The sequence below is a fragment of the Aythya ferina genome (assembly GCF_964211825.1).
Source record: "Aythya ferina genome assembly, chromosome: 1".
In the NCBI taxonomy this organism is placed as follows: domain Eukaryota; kingdom Metazoa; phylum Chordata; class Aves; order Anseriformes; family Anatidae; genus Aythya; species Aythya ferina.
This window is the reverse complement of record NC_140296.1, coordinates 126,328,005-126,348,497: the sequence shown is the minus strand read 5'-3', so window position 1 is coordinate 126,348,497 and position 20,493 is coordinate 126,328,005. Positions and strand designations below refer to the sequence as shown.

The 20,493-nt window shown below is 44.9% G+C and overlaps 2 protein-coding genes across 3 annotated transcripts in view; one reads left to right on the top strand and one right to left on the bottom strand.

Annotated features, from left to right (window-relative positions):
- The first annotated feature begins 2,487 nt into the window (after nucleotides 1-2,487).
- Nucleotides 2,488-14,594, top strand: ITFG2 (integrin alpha FG-GAP repeat containing 2). Its single transcript, XM_084502722.1, has 12 exons — nucleotides 2,488-2,684; nucleotides 3,169-3,264; nucleotides 3,692-3,733; nucleotides 4,436-4,607; nucleotides 4,927-5,066; nucleotides 5,424-5,572; nucleotides 6,804-6,898; nucleotides 9,422-9,475; nucleotides 11,615-11,706; nucleotides 12,215-12,332; nucleotides 12,934-13,107; nucleotides 13,255-14,594. Exons 1-12 carry the CDS (start codon nucleotides 2,589-2,591, stop codon nucleotides 13,398-13,400), a joined length of 1,374 nt encoding a protein of 457 aa, XP_084358848.1. The 5' UTR covers nucleotides 2,488-2,588; the 3' UTR covers nucleotides 13,401-14,594.
- NRIP2 (nuclear receptor interacting protein 2) overlaps nucleotides 13,854-20,493 on the bottom strand; it is a 24,062-nt gene continuing 17,422 nt past the window's right edge. For both annotated transcript variants that reach the window (XM_084502834.1, XM_084502833.1), the window contains one exon: nucleotides 13,854-20,422. In XM_084502834.1, the coding sequence (XP_084358960.1) occupies nucleotides 20,330-20,422 (93 nt within the window). In that variant the 3' untranslated portion in view covers nucleotides 13,854-20,329. The remainder of the gene's footprint in view (nucleotides 20,423-20,493) is intronic.

Genomic DNA, 20,493 nt, shown 5'->3' with positions numbered 1-20,493 from the left:
TATTCCTCTTTCCTCTTTTTGTTGTAAAACTGGACCAGGAAAATACTGATTTATATCTGAAAGTAACTGGCTTTAAGGAGAAAATGTGATAATAGTTGAAATGTGTTGCAAATGCTTATAATTCCTGATGAACTACAAACTTCTGAATGATCCTCATTTCACACGGAAGCTATTTGGTATCCTCCTGCTTCTTTATATAGTATGTTGGGTGGTTTTTTTGCTAGTGGTTTTGTGGTGTGGGTTTTGTTTTGTTTTGTTTTTTGGAGGTGGGGAATGGGGGAAGTATGTGGGGTTTAGGTGTTGGGTATTTTTGTTTGTTTGTTTTTTCCCCTCCCCTCTCTGCAGGTATGGAATGGAGTATTCAAACTTAACTTTGTTGTTTATTTTGTGATGTAATGCTAAACTTGGCATCTCTACTGTCCTGTTCCAAAACCTTCTAGCAGCAGGGACTATTTTTTTTGCCTGCTTTGCAGAAGGAAGGTAGCTTTATCTGTTCCTTTCAGGTAATGGACTTCTGCACTGAGAAGGATGTCTTGTCTTCCCATGGCATGGAATGGGCTGGGTTTGTTTGTACATTGCAAAGAATATGCCTGTCTTAAATCTGATTATATCTGAATTCTTGTTTTGAATTCCTGGTCTCCTTTCCTGAGGGGGAGAAAAAAAGGGAGCATTCATTCATGGGTTTCCTATAGGACTGGAGGTTGTAGCACCTGCATCTGCAGAAGAGAGCTTGGGCCTGGGACCTGTATGATTAACTACCACTAAAGCGGTAAGCCTAAATTACTCTCCTGCCTCCAGTCCAAAGATGAGAAGTCCACCACCTGCTGCTGGGTTGGAGCTAGCTTAGGGATCTGCGAACTGCACTGCTTTCTGCATGCCCTAAGATTCTTCAGGGTGGGAAGAGGTAGGAGAAAGCAGCTTAAGGAAATGCTGTTTTCCTTGACTTTATCTATCACAGACTAGTTATTTAGGAAAGTTACAATCACCAGATAATGTAGGTACTTTTCATGAGTTCTGACTCTGTAGCATCATCAGTTCTGCATACGTGAAAGCTTTGCTTTCTACCAAAATACAGCTACCTCTGAAGGGAACGTTACAACTAGGTTACAACAAGCTGTGAAGAGCATCTTGTCCATTGAAGTTAGAGGATTTCAAGACAAAAACAGTGATGGGAATCAAGCTAAGAAAAAGGCTATCGTTTCCAGTCCTACAAAAGAAGCTAATGGGTTGATAATGCCTGTCACTACCCAGGAAAAAGGAAAAACAATATTTAATACATGGGTTTCTTTAGACTGAATCAAGATGGAAAAATCCATGCCAGTGACCTCCTGTTATGTTACAGGAGCTTTACATGCAGTCTATAAAAGTAGCAAAAGACATGCCCTTCTGGCTGCACGGTAGTAAACAAGTCCGAATAGCTCAGTAGAATCATTTCAACAAATTCAATGTGTGAGAGAGACTGCGAAACACGGGGAGAATCTTACTGAGAAAAGACAGTAACAAAACTGGAACAGTCAGATTCCTGTCTCATCTCTTAGATGATAGAGGAGCCATAGAGATTTCTTTCCTGTGAGGTATACCGCTTGCAAGGAAATAGAAAAGCTGCCAAGCTTCAGCTGTAGCTGGTAATGCTAATAGTGAAAATAAAGCGCTTTAATTTGTATTGTGAATCAGGCAACTTAAAGAAGTGCTTTGTAGAGTTACTCTTAAGACAGGAATACAGAACAATAGACTACAAGAACGGGGAGCAGGAATGTCAAGCAAGAGCCCTTTTTCTCCAGCAGGGATGCCTTGATCTGCTTACAATTTTTATGAGAAATGGGAGCTGTGGCTGAAACTGTTGTTGTTGGGAAAGCAAGAATAGGGTAAAATCCTAATAAGTTTCTAATTCTTGAATAACAGTTTAAAACAAACAAAAGAAACAACCTCACGTGGGTGACAGTTTAAAGCAAGGGGTCTTTGAAAGCAGAAAGCAGGGTTATTGTGTTAAGTAGAAGTATCCAGGGATTTTTATGGACGATGATGGATGCATTGGATGTGAGCAGGTGTGGAAGTGCCGTTCTGCCCTCACTGTTATTCCGTATGAAACTCTAAAGTGTTGAAGAATGTAAATTTACCAGGCCAGCGAGCATGCTGTATTTGGGCAGTGGAAAGGAGGCTCCATGCTATCTGTAAAAAATGCGCCTGGCTGCTGGCAGAAAACAGCATGCTAGCATTTATAACCGAAGTTCTGCATGTAAGCTTCAAGCACAAACTATTCCTTATGCTCTTACAGAAAAAAAAAAAAAAAAAAAAAAAAAAAAACAAAAAACAAAAACAAAAAAAACAAAAAAAAAAAAAAAAAAAAAAAAAAAAAAAAAAAAAAAAACAACGAAATAAACCATTACAGCACTGCCTCCGCCAACCCCCCGCCTCTTGTCTCTCTCGGTTTGCCAGCCTTCCTCCAGCAGGGCCCTGCCCCTGCCAGCACCGCCCCTTCCCTCCCTCACACCGCCCCTTCCCTCCGCCGCGGCCTGGTGCTGCTGGAGCCCCCCGAAACCCCCCGGAGCCCCCACCGGAGCCCCCCGGAGCCCCCCGAGGCCGGCGGGATGCGCTCGGTCAGCTACGTGCACCGCGTGGCGCTCGACTTCGGCGGCAGCCTCTTCCCGCACGCCATCTGCCTGGGGGACGCCGACAACGACACGGTGCGGGGCGGGGGGGACCGGGGGGGTCCGGGGAGGGGTCTGGGGGTCGCCCTGCCTGGGTGTCGCGGGGATGGGTGTGCGGATGGGTGTTGTGTGGGGTGGTGGGTGCAGGGAGCATGGAAATGCACGCAGTTTAAAAGGGTGGAGGCTGGAGTCGTGGTGGTTGTTTATTTTTAATGCACGGCATTAAACAGGCAGCGACAGGATTCTGAAACAATGCCTGGAGAAGAAGTGAATAATCAGGCATTGCTCTAAGGAGCCACTCTGCTGCTGTTTTACCTGCTAAATCAGGGCTTTCATTTATTATTTTTTTTTCCCCAGACCTTCTGTATTGATTGAAGCCTCTCTCTAATTCTTGTTTTGCTTTGCCGATTCTTCCCACTGAGTGATTTTAATGTATGATCGCTGTAATTCTCACTGCGCTGGGAGTGCTGCCTTGCTGTAATTGTGAATTCCTACCTGCTAACCCATTTCTCTTGTACAGCTGAATGAGCTGGTGGTAGGAGACACCAATGGGAAGCTCTATGTGTACAAGAACGATGACAGCAAACCGTGGACTATGCGATCCTGCCAAGGAATGGTTCGTTTTTTGGCAAAACTTTAAATGGTTGGGCTGTTTGGTGTGGGTCCTTGACTGCCTGGGAACTTGAAGACCAGAGAGGAGTAGCAGCAAGAACTGGATCTGATGCCTTTCATGTGGTAATGAAAGACCCTGCATTTGCTTACAGCTAGCCCTGTGGTTAGAGATGACGAGCACTGAATGAACACAGGAACTGGGCTTCTACATTGACCCTGTTCCTGTGCACTGTGGGTTTTGCTCCAGAGCTCTGGGTTGTTGTGTGGCAGATGTGTTTCTGTCTTTGGCTATGCTATCTTGTCTTTGAAGAAGCTGTTAAAGAGACTGTTCATGAGGAGAGGAGGGGGTGGGGCAGGGGTTTATCTGAAAGTGCTGCCTTGCATTGCCTTCTCTCATGGATGGACTCTTAAGGCCTTCTTTTCTCTTGCAGCTTACGTGCGTTGGTGTGGGAGATGTATGCAATAAAGGAAAGGTGAGAGCAGCCAAACTGTCCCCAGCTGTGTCTGTGGGGCATGTGGGCAGTGTGATCCATACGCAGGTCTTAGTGAACAAAGAAATACATCCTATCTTCAGAAAATATTACCGATAAGCACGTCTCCCTATGTGAGTGCCATGAGATTTCAGAGGTTTGAGGGTTGCTCCCTTTCCTCAGTGGCTTTTATCCTGCTCAGCGCTGATCCGTGCTGTGGTCATGGCCCTTCTGCTACTTGTCTGTGTGTATTTAAGGTCACCTAAACAAGACTGAGCCACAGAATACTCCAGACTTCCAAGTAAATTTCTCTGGGTTTATATAACTCCTTTTGCTGGTTTGCTGTTTTTTTGATAGTTAAACCCATGACCAAAGCTCCTAGTTTAGGCACCCTGCCTAAAATGCTGTAGCTGTGCATGCTCTAGAGTGGAGCATAGCTAAAGTGAGGATTGAGGAAGCCGTACACTGGGGATTGCATACACACATCGTCTTGATATCCTAATCTGATAAGAATGAGCAAGAAGTTTGGACCCAACAGAACCTGAGTGGTTTGTATGCCGGCCAAAAATCTTCTTCTGTTCCCCTGTAGCAGTCATTGATCTTGATGGATTCACCCTCATATCTTCCCTTGCCCAGCTGAGTGACAGCTTCTATAGTTTCTAAAAGAGAAATAAAATCAATTGACTTTTTTTTTTTCTCTCTTAGAATCTTGTAGTGGCAGTGAGTGCAGAAGGCTGGTTTCATCTTTTTGACTTGACTTCTCCACCTTCAAAACACCCAGATGCTTCTGGCCACCATGAGTTGGCAGAAGAGCAGAAGCCAGTGTTCAAGCAGCATATTCCTGCCAACACCAAGGTCATGCTGATCAGTGACATTGGTGAGTAGGGCAGCTGGGGTGGGAGTGCAGGGTGAAGGAATTTGTGGGTGTGAGTTGGGACAGGGGAGAGAGAAAGTGTGCAGGACTCACAGAAGGAAAATGACTACTTTGCTGAAACAGATGTTTTAACAAACACAGACAAGTCCTTGAGGAGAGGAGTGAGAACTTCAGAAATTTTCCTGTAGTGCAAGTTCTCCTAACGGGATTCGGATCCTCAGGGATGCAACTTGATGGAAACCAGGGGAGTGGTTTCTGAATATTAGGGGTCCTGTGGTTATGAAGGCCTGAGAGCCTATCTATCTCGTTGTCTCCCCTGCAGATGGAGATGGGAAGTGTGAGTTGGTGGTAGGTTACACTGACAGGGTGGTGCGTGCTTTCCGCTGGGAGGACCTGTCGGAGAATTCAGACCATGTCTCTGGGCAGCTGATCCTGCTGAAGAAATGGCTGCTAGAAGGTCAGGTAAGGAAACTGAGGAAGAGGCACAAAATTTCAGTCCTATCAACACACCAGTTGTCATCTTGATGGCCTAAAAGGAGATTTGCCCCGTGGTTGTCCTGTGCTTGCAGGGAAGCTCATGGGATGGTCTGGGAAATGGGCAGCTACTCTCACCTAACCAGAGAGCATTGTCCTCTAGGCTGTTCTTAAGTGGCTTTTGGTAGGGAAGATACCTTTTACTTTAACTTGGATATTTTGCCTCTATCTGTATTTGTTCAGCTTCTGTCAGAAAATCTGCTACATCCACACAAACACAGTGGAGAGTTCTGGGGTTGTGTAAGGTTCTCAGTCTTTGTCCGTGTTTATCCTGTGCCGCCACAGGTGGATAGCCTTTCTGTGAACCCAGGCCCTGATGGCTTACCGGAGATGATGGTGTCCCAGCCGGGCTGCGGTTATGCCATTCTGCTCTGCACCTGGAATTCGGAGCAGCAGCCTGCAGCCGAGGGACGGGAGAGCTCTGCCTCGAGCAGGTGAACAGCCTAACTGCACGTGGTGGATGCAGAGATTCCGCTGTATGTGGCTGTCACAAGGGGGCACCACCACACCAGCCTTCGGAGAGGGCTGTTACCTGTCCTGGTGAAGCCTGCTGACTTGCTGTGTGCTGCTGGGAGTTTATGACTAAGCCCACCTGCACCCATGAATTCACTTCTCTATCACAGAGTTGAATACTGCTGTTTTCCTTGAGTCTCACTCTTTTCTCCTTGGGTTGGACAAAGAGAGATAGCAAAAGCAGTTTACTGAGGGGGGCTGTACTGGAGGACTAAAACAGGAAAGACAGTGACCTTTATTTCCAGAGAAAGAGGAGTAGGCAGTTTGGGGACTTGTCTAATGGTGGGAAGGGTGGTTAATGAAAGGCTGAGACAAGGCCAGTTAATCTGAATCCCTAGAATTACAATTAGGGTTTGTTCACTGTTTCTGTTTTTTTTTTCCAAGTAAGGTAGGATTGTAGGATTTTCTAATGGAGACCCTGGCAGCCAGTGCTGTAAATCACAATCATAAAAGGCAGGATGAGCAGTGAGGTTATTTTCCTTAGCCCTAGAGGGATCAGTGTGGGGAATTCAGGTGCTCCTGTGCTGTTTTCTGAAACTTTAAGGCAGAACCAGAAAATCAACTGACCAGGAGCTAGTCTCCTTGATGTCACAGAGACCTTAGTGGAACATGAGTACCCTCCTAGCCAGGACCCAGGCCCATACATGACTTGTGACCAATTTGTTCAACCACAGACAGACAGTTTTCCTGAATGAATAGCAGCCAGGCTTGTGTGACAGTAATGATATAAAAACAAACAAACAAAAAACACGTTTTTTTTTCTTTTTCCCTTGGTTGGAATAGGTGTTTTATTGGCTTTTTTGAGTTCTTTTCAGTTTGCTGATGCATCAAATCATTATGTTTTATTTTTTAAGCATTAGCAACTGTCTTTCATTCCTGAGGTGGCATGCATTCTTTTAATTGATTTTTCCCAGCAAATAATCGCTCTGCTAATGACCGAAATGGCTGCCACTTTGAGCAATCTGTGTCGTTTTTTGCTGTTGGGATAGCAGACTATTTCTGAGTATTTCATTGAACTGTTAGCCTATGCACAGACTCAATCCATCTCTGGACTTGGAGAGCTCTGGAGTACACTGCTCATGAGATTGTTCTGGTACAGTCCCCCCGCACGGTTCCCTAACCTTTCCTGATGCCTGCCACTTTTCTCCCTAGGGAAGCCCCTGTTCGAGATGTCATTCTCCACCAAACATCTGGCCGAATTCACAACAAGAATGTTTCTACTCATCTGATTGGTAGCATTGGCCGAGGTGAGAGGCTTGAAGCTTGGGATCTTAGCCCAACAGTTGTCTGTGATATTTTTTCAATACGTCAGTCCATCATGAAATCAGCCTGTGGCTGAAAAGTAATAACTTTGAGAGGTAGCTGCAAGAACAGGAGGCCAGCCTCCAAAGAAGGACAGCCAAATGGTTGCTTTTGAGCTTTTTATAGCCTTTGTCCTTCCCTAGCTTACTCTTCATCCAGCACAATAGTTTCTCTGCAGCTTCCACTGGCTTTCATTTATTCGTCTTGAATGGCTTCTATGCCCTGCAGTTGTCCTTGATCCTTGCTTTTGCATGTCTGCAGCTTACGCCCTTCTTACTCCCTAGATGCATTTCTTTCTTTCCACAGCCTAATTTTAATTCTTGCTTTTGTGCTTTACAGCACTTGATTCCTAATTACCTGTCCTCCAGCAGCTAGATCCTGCTCTTCCTTTATCTATGCAGTCCTAACCCCTGCAGAGCTGCTTCCATATTTCATTTATATCACTGTCCTCTGTCTCCTTTCAATGTATTCTGTTCAGCTATCGTGCCTAAAGTCTCCACAGCTGCTGTCTTCTCTCAGCCCTAACACACTGCTGTTACATCCAGACATGTCTTACACTCTGCCAACACTTCCCCTGTGCAACTGCTCTGTGGCGTGGCCTGTGCCTGGCCCACATACTGAACCCTGTTTTGATACCTATGGAGAATGCAGGTATCACCCCGTGCTTGGAGCATAATGCAAGGAAGAAGAAGATTCCAAGCACAGATTACTTTCCGTCCTTGTCTGCAGCTGGCTAGAATTCAGCTGCATTTGTTCTGTCCAAGTATTATCCCCTACAGTGCTGTCTGGGGAGGATTTTAGGCTGTCCAATGTGATTAGAGCTGGGGAAGAAGGACAACCCACTGAAAACCCGCCTTTCACCCCCTCCCCAGAGTACCTTTCTTACCCAGTTCCTAAGCTTGTCATTTTTTCAGCATCTCAGATACTGTTACAAGCACCGTAGTCACAGAGCATGAAATCAATTATTTCACACATACAAAACCTTGCATGTAATGAGAGAAGCCTGTAAAAAATGAAGGCATGCAGAATTAGGGATGAGGAAAATATTATGAAAAGCCCCTTAGTGCTGGGCCCAGTAGTAGTGAAGCAACTAAAGAGTGCAATGTTGACCAGTTCGTAAAGGAGGCACGGCAGATCTTTTGGAACAGAGCTTGTCTGGATAGATGTTAGTTAGAGGTAATAGAGCACCCAACAATCCAACTGTTCACCTTAAGTTCATCTGCAGAAATAGGGTAGTCTGTGTTCTGGGAGTGTGTAGGGTGTAGCCTGAAGCTGTGCATGGGCAGAGGTAAGTTTGCAGTAGTGTCATTCTGAGGAAACTGCCTGAGGAAAGCACTAAGCTTCTTTCAGCTCTGATGGCTTGCCCCTGACTGACAGATTTCCTGTGTAGGAAGATCTTAGATCTTAGGGAGACAGTGTTTCCTTCCACATTGTCACTCCAAGGATAAAATGCAGCTGTAGTTGAATACAGCTCATCTTCCCCGACCGGGTGTTGTATTTCAAAACCTGACCTTCCGTGTCTTTTCTTACTGGTGGACGGGTAAAGAGTATATTGAAGTGGTGGTCAGGGGAGTCTTTCCTTCAGGTTCAGTTAGTCACATCTGTTGGTGCTGTCCTGCACCCAGCTGCGTGTGTTACAGGTCTTGGAGAGGATACTGTTTGCAGGAAGTTCACAGCTGTAGGGGCATAACCCAGTAAAACCAGGGCTGGGTGTGTGAGCATGGAAGCAGATGTCTAACCTGCTCATGAAGCAAGGGCTCTGTAGCATCTAACCAGTGTTTGGTGAGAATGGACCTCAGTTTCTGCGCAATTTTGCTGTAGTGAAAACAATAATGTTTGTAGCATCATCTCCACAGTCTCATTTGGGAGTTGCAAAGGAGGTGCTTTTGTGCTAATGTGACTGATCTGTAGTCCTCCTAGCAGAATCTCTCTCTTTTTTTTTTTTTTTTTTTTTTTTTTTTTTTCCCTCTGCATTTCTTCCTGGAACAGCCAAAATCCACATTCCTGCCCCTGAAGAAAACAGTAAGGGTACAGGTGTAACACTCAATTGACATAGGCTGTTCTCCATGTTGTACTTTAGTGATTGTCCTGCCTCTGTTTGTGTGTTTTTGGAGCCTGGAGAGGATGTGATGCAGTTCAGTACAATCAGAACTGCCAAGGGCCTGGAAGTACATGCATGGCATTGATAGACTTGCAGAAGCAGTCAGCAGAGCCAGATATGCCTATGTCAGTGCAAACCAAAGAGTTTAGATTCTTGGGTTTTGAGACAGTATTGCCCCACAAATAAAAGCTATCATGAGGCAGGATGGGTTGCAAGACTGCAGATATCTGTTATGCAAAATGTCCAGGCTGGGTAAAAAAGGAGGCAGTATGAGTCAGCTCATTGTTTTGGATCTTTTTTCAAGAGAGGGAGGGGACAATGCTCTTAAAATGGTATCAACTCCTTTAATTCTCTTTTGTATTTGCAGGCTGCTCCAGTGAGAATAGTGGCTCAGGTCTTTTTGCCCTCTGTACTCTGGATGGTAAGTCCTACCACTGTCCTGGAAAGTGGGCCTGTGGGGTAGCCAAGGCCTGTCACTAACTCCAGGTAGGAGACAGGTGCTCAGCCCTTTTGGTTTTGAAAGGAGAGGGAACAGAGCTTCAGAAGTGCTTCCTGAGGCAGGCAAGAGACTCTACCACAGCTCCTTTAGCTGACATGCTTTAGGCATGAAAGCAAAGACAGGAATGTAAGAGTGTCACTGTAAGCAAGCCCCCCACTTAAACCAGGTGTGTGATCACATGCCTGTATCTGAGGATGTGATGAAACATCTTCAAGTTGAGCATGTCTTTCTGTCCCTTATTGAATTGGGTCCCATGTTGCACAGGCTTGTGCTTTCTGGGAAACTTCTTGTTTTTTCAATCTGTTAGTATCTGCCTTTTTCTTTCCCTATTGCAGTGCTTTCCTCTGTTGATTCCAAAGCATTTTACAAACATTAATTACTCATTTGGCCCCATGGCCTATGGGGATAGAACTATTAAAGCCTTGCTGCTGTGAGCAGGCTGGAGAATGAAAAGGTTAGGTCATTGGCCCAAAGGCATGCTTTGAGGTGGAGGCATGCTTGAGGTGGAGGGTGAGACTAGAACTTACATGTATATCTGCTTACTCTCAAGCTGCCTGCTTACTTTAAACATTTGTTTGTGATGCCAGTTCAGCAGTGCCATTCATGTAAACAAGAGCCTCTAAACCACAGCAGAGATGTGTCCTTGTACTTGAAGAGACTTGGGTTATTTCCAAAAGCAGTAAAGGAAATGGATGCTGGAACTCAAGTGTTGGTAAAGAAGAGCTGGCCTCATGTAGGCTGACTAGAAACCTGAGCCAAGTTCTCATGCTGTGTCACTGACTAGGGATTACAGAATCATTAAGGTTGTAAAAGACCTCCAAGATCATCTGCTCCAATCATCCCCTACCACCAATATCACCCACTAAACCATGTCCCTAAGCAGCAGGCCCAACCTTTCCTGAAACACCCTCAGGGACAGTGACTCCACCACTTCCCTGGGCAACCCATCCCAATGCCTGACTGCTCTTTCTGAGAATAAATGTCTTTTAATTTCCAACCTAAACTTCCCCTGGTGCAGCTTGAGGCCATTCCTTCTTGTCCTATCTCTAGTTATCTGCAAGAAGAGGCCGCTCCAGCAGTCCAGAGACCCCCAGCTCCCCACAACTTCCTTTCAGGTAATTGTAGAGAACAATAATCGTAGAATCATTAAGGTTGGAAAAGACATCTGAGATCATCTGGTCCAATTGTCAAAGGTCTCTTCTGAGCCTCCTCTTCTCCTGACTAAACAATCTCAGTTCACTCAGCCACTCCTCCTAAGATTTGTGTTCCAGATCCTTCCCCAGTGATAGGACAGACTTAATCTAATGAGCTGAACAGAGGGATTCTGTCCAACTGTGTGGAGTCAAGGTGCTGTGCTTATCTCTTCCCAGACAGACAGGCTGGCCTGCTCAGGCTAGATGTCCACCTGCCATATGTTGTCCTGCTAGGAACTTTCTGATTATTTTGTGGCTATGGTTCTTTCACGAGCCTTAATGAGACTGGAGGGCACTGTGAGGATAGATTGGTGTTTATCTTATATGAGACTTTGTCTCACAGATACACACTTCCCCCCACCCTCCAACACACTTTCTGGCACTATCACAGAATCTCTGGGTAGTAGGAAAATTGTATGATCTAAGTGTCCAGCATGGTTTTAGCATCTAAGAGGGTGTGTGTATACTACTACTCAGTGACCTTTCAGCTGTTACCTGCTCTCTTGAAATTGTGGGACATGCTGAGAAGCTTCTAGTTCACGTAGTCTCATGTGAGACTTGTTGGCATATTGTACTCAGGGAGAGGTTGTTTTGGACAATTTTATTGTTTTAGAAAGCATCCAGTTATCAGGGCTGCTGCTTCCATTTTTCCTTTCTGTTTTCTGTTACTGCAGACAAGATAATAGACTGCCATCCTTCCCAGAAATGAGACTGTCTGTTATCAGCCACAGCCTGTACCATGCCCTCCCCTCCATACACAGACCTCAAGTGTTGGAAGAGTGTGGAGGACCTAATTTTAGCAGAAATTGTGCTACCTTTTAATATTTTCAAGACAATTTTTTTTTTTTTTTCTTCCTTCCCCATTCAGGGACACTGAAACTCATGGAAGGGGCAGACAAGCTGCTTTGGTCTGTGCAGGTTGATCACCAGCTGTTTGCTCTGGAAAAGCTGGATGTTACTGTGAGTACCTCTGTGAATAGGTCTGGGAGGGAAGGAGTGAAGACAAAAACTCAGCATGGTTTTGTGTGTGTGAATTTAGAAAGGGCAGAGGGAGCATGACTCAGCTGAAGAACTGCTGGGATTATCTCAGGATGACACAGAGTGGTTCTGACTGTGCCAGTGCATTCTGCACTCATGTCAGTCTGTCTCCCTGCAAGAGGTTGAGCTGTGGCTGCCTGTATGACCTAGTGAACCCAGCACCTTGCTATGAACTTTTCCATCCCCTAGCTGCTCTTCTGTCTCATTTCAAAGGTGAATGGTTTTATAAACCACCAATGACCCAATTTGTCTGCAGGTTCTTAGGATGCATAATCTTTATGATAGAGAGGAGATGGTCTCCAAGAAAATGAAAAATGATGTAACTTGTTCAGTTAGTAGTGTTCTGTCTCTGAACAAGCAGGAAAGATTCCTGGCTGTCTCTGTGAATTGTTGATGTTTGTGCTAATAAGAGATCTTATGGTTCCTGCAGGGCAATGGGCACGAGGAGGTGATTGCCTGTGCATGGGATGGTCAGACGTACATCATTGACCACAATCGAACTGTTGCCAGATTTCAAGCAGATGAAAATGTCAGTGCCTTCTGTGCAGGTAAGGATCCTGGTGGCAAAGACAGCCCTCACAGCATTTCTCCATCAAAGCTACTGACGTCCTCTGGGGAACCTGGGATCCTTTGTCTGTCGGCAGAGGAATTTCCCTGGGGTGTGTATACTGCATGAGGCCCTGACAGTCTTCCATCTGATGGGATCTGTACGATCTGATAATCAGGGGTGAGCAGGGGTATGCCTCTGATTGGTTTAGGGTTGTTGTTTTTTTCTTGTCCTACTTGAGTGCTACAGTGTTCTCTTCCCCACTGCTTTTTAATTTGTGGTCTTCTAAGCTGTTCTCAGGTGAAGATAAGGAACCCCATGGAACCAGCCTGAATCTTGACTTTGCTAATTCCTTTCTCTCAGACTTGCAAGAAGCAGCTCACAAATCCCCAGGTTCTATGCATTAATAACATAGTTTAGAGACACCTACTCGGATTGTCTCAAAGCGACTTAACATAGCCAAGTCCATGCCTCTGCTTCTCCCCCCAGGGTGCTCACTGCTTTATGCTGACATCTTTGTTCTCTCATCGTGAGAAGTTGCATATTTGCTTTCTCTGTATTGTGGGCAGTAGCCACATTCTCCATACTTCTGCTTTTCATAGGCCTCTATGCATGCAAAGGAGGATGCAACAGCCCCTGCCTGGTTTATGTCAGCTTCAATCAGAAGATCTACATCTACTGGGATGTGCAGCTGGAGAGAATGGAGTCCACCAACCTGTTAAAAATCCTGGAGGATGACCCAGAGTTTGCCAGTCTTCTGAAGGAGCTAGGTGTGGGTGAGTGCAGAAAGGGTGAGGGGTGTACAGGAAAAAAAAAGATGAAAGTTCTCAGATGCTGAGAACTAGAGTTCTAGGTACTTCTTGAGGAGGGGGGCTACTAACTGTTGAGAATCCCTGACAATTAATTTTCTCTCTTTTCTGTAGATAAAGATGACGTTTCTGCAGTGAAAGATCTGATTCACAAAACACTGTATTTTCCTGAGCACTATCAGCGTAATGTCTCCGCACAGTGTCAGGACCCTGCTGGAACAGACTCTGCCTACCACACTGCCCTCCTGGATTCCTTATAACAAGTCACATAAAGATTAACGTCTTCCATCCCAACACAAACTCTTCTCTGACTGGAATCGAATATTCACACCTCAGGAAGATTAGACTGTTCTTTTTCCCTCTGTCAAGGCCTCTGCTCAGCAAAGGGTGTACAGGCCAGGTTGAATGGAGGGAAGCGCTTGGCTGTAGGCTTCAGTGAAGGTGGCAAGTTGATTTGACTTTAGCTGAGAAAGCTACCAGGACAGTAGGAATCTAGTGTGTTGCTCATTGGCCTTCTGTAGTAAGATTCCATGTTCTCTACTAATGAAAGTCCATTATGGGTGACTGTGGAGGAGTACTAAGGACATTTATAGGAGAAAATGGCCAAGCTCCATCTTGGTTATGGCTTATTCTTACAACTGCTTTAGTGATTACTTCTTAGTTCATAAAAAGAGCTGCAAACTGAGGAACTGAATTAGGGAGTGAGCAGGCTGGGGCTTTTGCCTTCTCCACCATTAGGTTTGTCTTTAAGGTAGACCCAAGCATTGTTTGCTTTTGCTCTGCTGCTGTCCTATTAAAAAGTTGCTCGCAAACCACCTCCTGTTCTGAGGAGCTAGGGACATGAGTGAGAAGAACCACAAATTGCACATGTAAAGTGTCAAGAGAGAACAGCTCCAGCAAACCACAGCTGTACTCAAGAAGCCTTGCTTGCCTCCATTCTCTTGGGCAGAATGACTACAGAGATGTCTGTGACTTAGTAAAACACCTGTGAACTGGGTAATAAGAAGAATCTGTGGTGCTGTGATGGCTTGTCTGTTCCATAGCAGTGGGAATGTGAAACTTTCTTCTGTCTTTGGAGAGTGCAGTGCTATTTTTTGAGTCCTGCACAAATGAAGGAAGTGGCCTGGAGTGAGGTGTGTTCTACTTGCTTGCATGTACATGTAGAATCTAGAAAAGGCTATTGCTCACCCAGGCTGCTCATATTCAGAGGCACAGGGGTGTCTTTCCACATGTTGCTGGTGTTCTGCTTTTCCCCTCAGCTTGCCTCTTGCCTATTTCAGCTTATTAGGATGGGAACAACCTGTTGTGTTGCATCTATTACCCTTTCACATTTTTGTAATGTTTTATTGGTTGTGCATAATGGATGGAGCAGTCTTTCACCCTTTTGGCATCCTAAGAGGGTGGATATGAGAGCAAATAAAACTAATTCAGCGGTCTTCTGTTAGTAAATGACATTTAAAGGTCTTGCAGGCTGTTTTGTGAAAGGCTGGTGTGCGATGCTCTGCAAAACATCCAAGAGCAGCCCTAACAGGAAGAATGAACTTTGTATGGAGGAAAGAAGTGTCCTGCTATTTGGGTCAAAAGGTCCATTGCTGGAGTAGGCCCTATGTGGGAGAAGGGCTTGTAGTTTTTCCTTGCAATTCCCATTCACAGGTGTATAAAAGCTTTACAGAGGGCAGCTTCTGTAACTACAGTGGAAGTTTCTCTCCATTTTCATGACCTCTGAGAAACATATTTGCATGTTCCCTTGTAATACTAAGTGCTTGTGTTTGACTAGACCCTCAAGGCAAGAACTCTCCAATCATGATAGTGCTTTGGTGACAGTGTTGGTCAGATTACTGGAAGTTGGAAGCAGTAAGGCTTGAATTTGTCATTCATGGAGAGTGTAAGGACCATCTACTGATGGGATAAAGCAAGGAGTGGTCTTGACGCTTGTCATCTCTGGGCTTGTGAAGTAACCTCAGGAAATTCCAGCAGTTCTCATGATGCTGGGATATACAGCCTCCTGTCCCACTGGGCAATCACCTTACAGAACATAGCTGCTGGTGGTTAGTTTGTGTGACACTGTGGGCTCTCATTTATCATTTTGCTTTCCTAATGAAGATGAATCCTGTACTGGCTATTAACTAGATCACAGTAAATTGTTTTCCTGCCACTTTGAGGTTTCTGTTCCCCCAGACCTAGAGCTGCTGTTCTGATCACCAGAACAAATGAGTATTTTCACTTTTCTCATTCAGAATTTCAGGTGAAGTAGTAGCAGCTACTACCCTTCTTTCCTCTTCTGGGGGCCCAGCTGAGTTGGGGAGAAGCAGAGAACCGTACAGGTGGGGTGAATAGGTTGGTTTCACTCTATTCTGAGGTACTTTTCTAGCCCTGTTGCTACGTGATTTTAATCTTGCACTTCAGAATTAGGACCTGACACTGAGAGGGACCACAGTGGAGCAGGGCTCTGCAGAGCAGGTTTCCAGAAATAAATAACAAAATGACATTATAGCTATCCCTGGGCTGAGCAACGAGCATGTATCTTGACACGTGCTGTTCTGTCCTGAAAACAGAATGCGGATCTTCATCTACTTTGGGCTGTGTGTTTTGTTGTCCTTTACCCCCACACCCTTTGTACTGTGACTGCTGTCTTCCACACTGGGGACAGAACCAGTATGAGTACAAATAGTATCAGTGCCTGAGTTCTTGGTCATGGCTCAGACAACCTGGTATGTGTACTGCTGCAGAGGTGTTGGATTCTTTTTGCTGTGTGTGCTTTGATGAATATAATTGAAGTTCTACCACAATTTGTGCCTGCTGTAGCCCCACTTAGCATCTTGTTTGGCTTTGGTAGCGCAGGCATTCTCCACAAATTACTCTGCTTGATCCAGTGCTGGGATCCCAGAGGTTCCTGCAAGCAATTGCCTGGAGCACTTCATTTGCTTGAGAGTTGGGCCGGGTTCAGCAAATCTGTTAGCTGGGTTTTACAGGCTAGTGCAGTGCTACTGCATTGGAGTTCCTTCCCAAGGCCTAACAGCAAAACAGGATTGCCTACACTCATTAACAGAGAACAACTCAATGCTCGCAGTCCATGCCAAATGGAAACCTTTATTAGCAACACAAGCGCAAAGGGGACACAAATAGTTGTATGACTGAAACTGATTTATGTCAAACAAACTGCATTACTGGTCAAATGATTTCCAAGGAAGAAAGTAAGTCAAACTTGATTTATTTTAGTTGAAACAGGAAAGTGTTAGTGGAGAAAAACAGTATTTTCCTAGGAACCATCTTTAAAAGAAAATGGGACAAAACATGTAATGTTGGACAGGGCAAACCCGTACAGCCTAGCCCTCTTCTGCTGGTTAACACTGCTGTGTGCTGTGCAAGCCCAGGCATGCTTCACTGTGGAAGAACAGAGATCAGAAGGTATGGGCATTATATACCATCCAATCGTGAAAGCATCTGAGAAGGAAGACAGTAGTGTTTGGGGGTTTTCTCTGACAGTTTTTTTTTTGTGTACAGTACATGAGTTGCAGATGTTTTGTTCCTGTTCCCTTTGTGCACAAAATAAAATGAAACCTCTACAAAAGAGTTAATTGGAACTTCTGTACTGTTCCTTGGGCAAAAGATGACTTCTCTTTTCTTTTTCATGCCCTGAACCCTCAAAGTGACAATCAATAGACTGGCAGCTACAGTCAATGCTTCAGACTATTTCCAGTGCTGTCAACTTTCTGTGAAGCGTACAGCTGCTCAGAGAAGGAGCCACATATGCTCTGTCTCTGGAGTGGTGCAGTTATATTTTCATTGTAACTCATTGCCTGTTCATCCTTGCCAGCCACTGCAATTCACAGCATTGGAATTAGTTGTTCCTTTCCATGCAGCAGCAAATGTTGTTTGCTGCATCCTGCTCAGCAGCAACTGGTGCCAGGTAACTGGTACCAGGTAACAGGGCATGATTTGCAAGCTATGTTTGTGTGTCCTAGTTACAGCACACAGCAAGTGAGGAGTCCAACAGTCTCAGACAATGGGGATGTTTGTAGACAAACTATTCACAACTTTGGTAGTGAGGTTCAATTTACTATCAAGAAAATAAAGGGCGGGGTTTGTTTGGTTTACCTGAGAGATAATAATGCTGCTGGCCATCCCTGCTCCCATTTTTGTGATCTCTTTGCTGAATGCAATTATTTCGATTACTCTTCAGGTATATTCTGGTATTTGCTTAGAAATGTATGTAGCATCTCAGTGCTATTCAGTTCCATAATTCACTTGCTAGTGAGTGAGCCTCTGGGAATATGGATGACTAGAGGGCTTCCATTCCTTTCAAAACCAAGTGCCTCCAAGCTCCTAGCAAGACAACTGATGTGATTATGGCTTCAGGATGGTGCACGTTTTGTGGATTGTGTTACCTCTTGCACATAAGCCTTGGAAGGGCCTCATACAGTCATACAGCCCATTTCCCTATCACAGGGTCAGCCACATGGATCCCATGCCCGAAATGTGATACCTGCTGCTCTGTTCCACAGACTTGTTTTGATAGTTCCCTGCAGACAGTTTTGCAAGTGTTATATACACTCTACAGAAAAGTAGCCCTAGCAGGAGCTGACCACCAAGGCAATTCAAAGGGATTCTCCCTAAAATGCCATTGTCTACGTTGAAGGGGTAGGACTTGTCATGAAGAAGCCAGTGTTGGCCACACAAGATATGCCTAAGTCCTGCTCTAAGGTGGCAGTTCATACTAAATTTCTACTTTAGTGTGTTTTGTTCTCTTGTGAAAGACTTCCTTCATTCCCTTTGCCCCCCAAAGGAATAGAGATGACTAGAGTTGGGAATAGGGAAGTTTGTATTTTCCAAATGAAACTACAATTGAAACAGTCTTAAGCCTTTCCAACCCAATTAAAAAAAAAAGACTTAATGTGCTCCCTGACATCAAAAGATTCTTAAAAAATAACCATGTATGTGTATGTGGATGCCCTTTTTAAGAAGGGATCATCAAATATACTTGGTCCTGACATAAGTGAGAGCATACTGTAAACTGTTGGTGTCATTCGGCAGATTCATGCAAAGCAGTTCACAGCGAGAAATAATCAGATGCACAAGTAGAAGAATATCAAAGAAGTATGATCTGAAGCTGCAAGATATGGTGACTAATGACAGAAGTCATTAGCCTAATGTTTGTAGGGGAAGTATTTGCCAGTCATGCCAACTAATACTGGTAAACACATCACAAGTTGTATCTGCCAGGCTGTAACTCCACTGTTTATAGTGTTATGTTAAACTACAGAATCCAACAGCTGGTTCAGGGGAAAAACAAACAAACAAACAAACAACAACAAAAAAAAACAGACACAGAAATGCATGTATTCAGCTCTGGTGAGGCCGCACTTCGAGTACTGTGTGCAGTTTTGGGCCTCTCAGTACAAGAAGGACATCGAGGCCCTGGAGTGTGCCCAGAGAAGAGCTACGAAACTGGTGCAGGGCCTGGAGCACAAGTCCTGTGAGGAGCGGCTGAGGGAACTGGGGGTGTTTAGTCTGGAGAAGACGAGGCTCAGGGGAGACCTTATTGCTCTCTACAGCTACCTGAAAGGAAGGTGTGGGGAGCTGGGGGTCAGCCTCTTCTCACAGGTGATAGGACAAGAGGTCAGCCTCTTCTCACAGTGATAGGACAAGAGGGAATGGCCTCAAATTGCACCAGGGGAGGTTTAGTTTGGAAATTAGGAGACATTTCTTTTCAGAAAGAGCAGTCAGGCACTGGGATGGGTTGCCCAGGGAGGTGGTGGAGTCACCATCCCTGGGGGAGTTTAAGGAAATGTTGGACATGGTGCTTAGGGACATGGTTTAGTGGGTGACATTGGTGGTAGGGGGATGGTTGAACCAGATGATCTTGAAGATCTTTTCCAATCTTAATGATTCTGTGATTCTATAAGTGTTTGAGAGGAAGAGAGCCAGTGGTGTTTAACCAGCAGGATAGGCAAAATGAGGATATCATGACATTCTATGGGCAGATGAGGGGACATTGTGAAGTTTGGATAGTCAATAGATAGTTGTGAGATGGAACAAGCCCCGATGTGGTACATCTTTCCTATAGCTAATAAAGAATAGACTTTGAATTTATCATACAGTTATGCTCTAGGATGCAAATGGAAAAAAAGAAGTGACTCATAACCACTGTTCATCCCAGATGAGTTCAGAGTTGTCTGGTCTGAGCTGATTCTGCATAGTAGTCTAGTTCTCATTTCCTGCAATAGTAGCAAAGTTGATGGGCTGTGAAATGCCAGGACTTGAGGTTGATGATGTATTTGTGTCCAATCACTAGATCTGATGTTGAAAGAAAGTTGCTAACAGAGCAGAAGACTGGGTATTATAATTCATCTTAACATTTAACATGAGTGGCAGGCTTGCAGACTGGTGATACAGCAGAGGTGATAGGAATATAGCTCTCGGAGCTGAATTGCAGAGAAGAGCAGCCTGGTTACCATGTGTAGCTTTGCTGTTCACACAATATAGCCTAGTAGCCAATGATGCAGTAATAAAGCCCAAGCATCCATTGGTGTCTACCATACTCTACAAATCTAAGTTCAGTATTTTTTTTCAAAGGTTTCTTAGAATTAAGAACTCTAAAAGTGCTCTTGCTGCAATTTTTCCCCCAATAAAATCCTGTTCTGCTCTGAGCCAGCGAAGAAGTAACAAAATCCAGCTTCCCAGAGTGCAGGTGAGGGGACTGGCCACAGAGCCCTTCCCACAAAGAAAGGAGAGTGGAGTGTGTTCACATTAAGGAAAAGAGCTAAGGGAAACATACACAGCAATCTTTGGAAGCTTCTGGAAAAAGCACTGTCCTGTCCATAGAACAACTGCAGACTGTTCACAGTGACTCTCTTGTCTCATGAACAGAGGGTATTGTAAAAAAAAAAAAAAGTCATTAAAGGGTAGAGAGAAACAGAAATCAGGGGACTAGGGACAGATAGAAAAACAAGGAAAAGCCCACTCAGCACATGGGGACAAGCAGAAGGTCTAATGAAAGTAGGGAGAGCTCTCTCAAGGTGAGACACTCCCAGTAACAACAGTTCCCAGCACCCATTTGTCTTTTTCTCCCTCCACGGTGAAAGCATCAACCCAGAATTTGGCAAGGTTAGGGGCACGTGAGCCTCACCCTCATCTCTCTCATATGGCAGCAAGTCTTCTCAGCCCCAGACACGGGGGATGCAGTCAGTCACTGACCAGGCTCTTCAAAAGCATGTAGAAAAGGCAAATCTTGATTCAGTGTTTTAAATCTCAGGACTCCTTCCTCCAAGTCGATGCAACACTAAGAAGGGGAAAGCTGGTTACTTGCTGGACATTCCCGGTAGCAAGTACCTCAGTCTTATGATGTCTGAC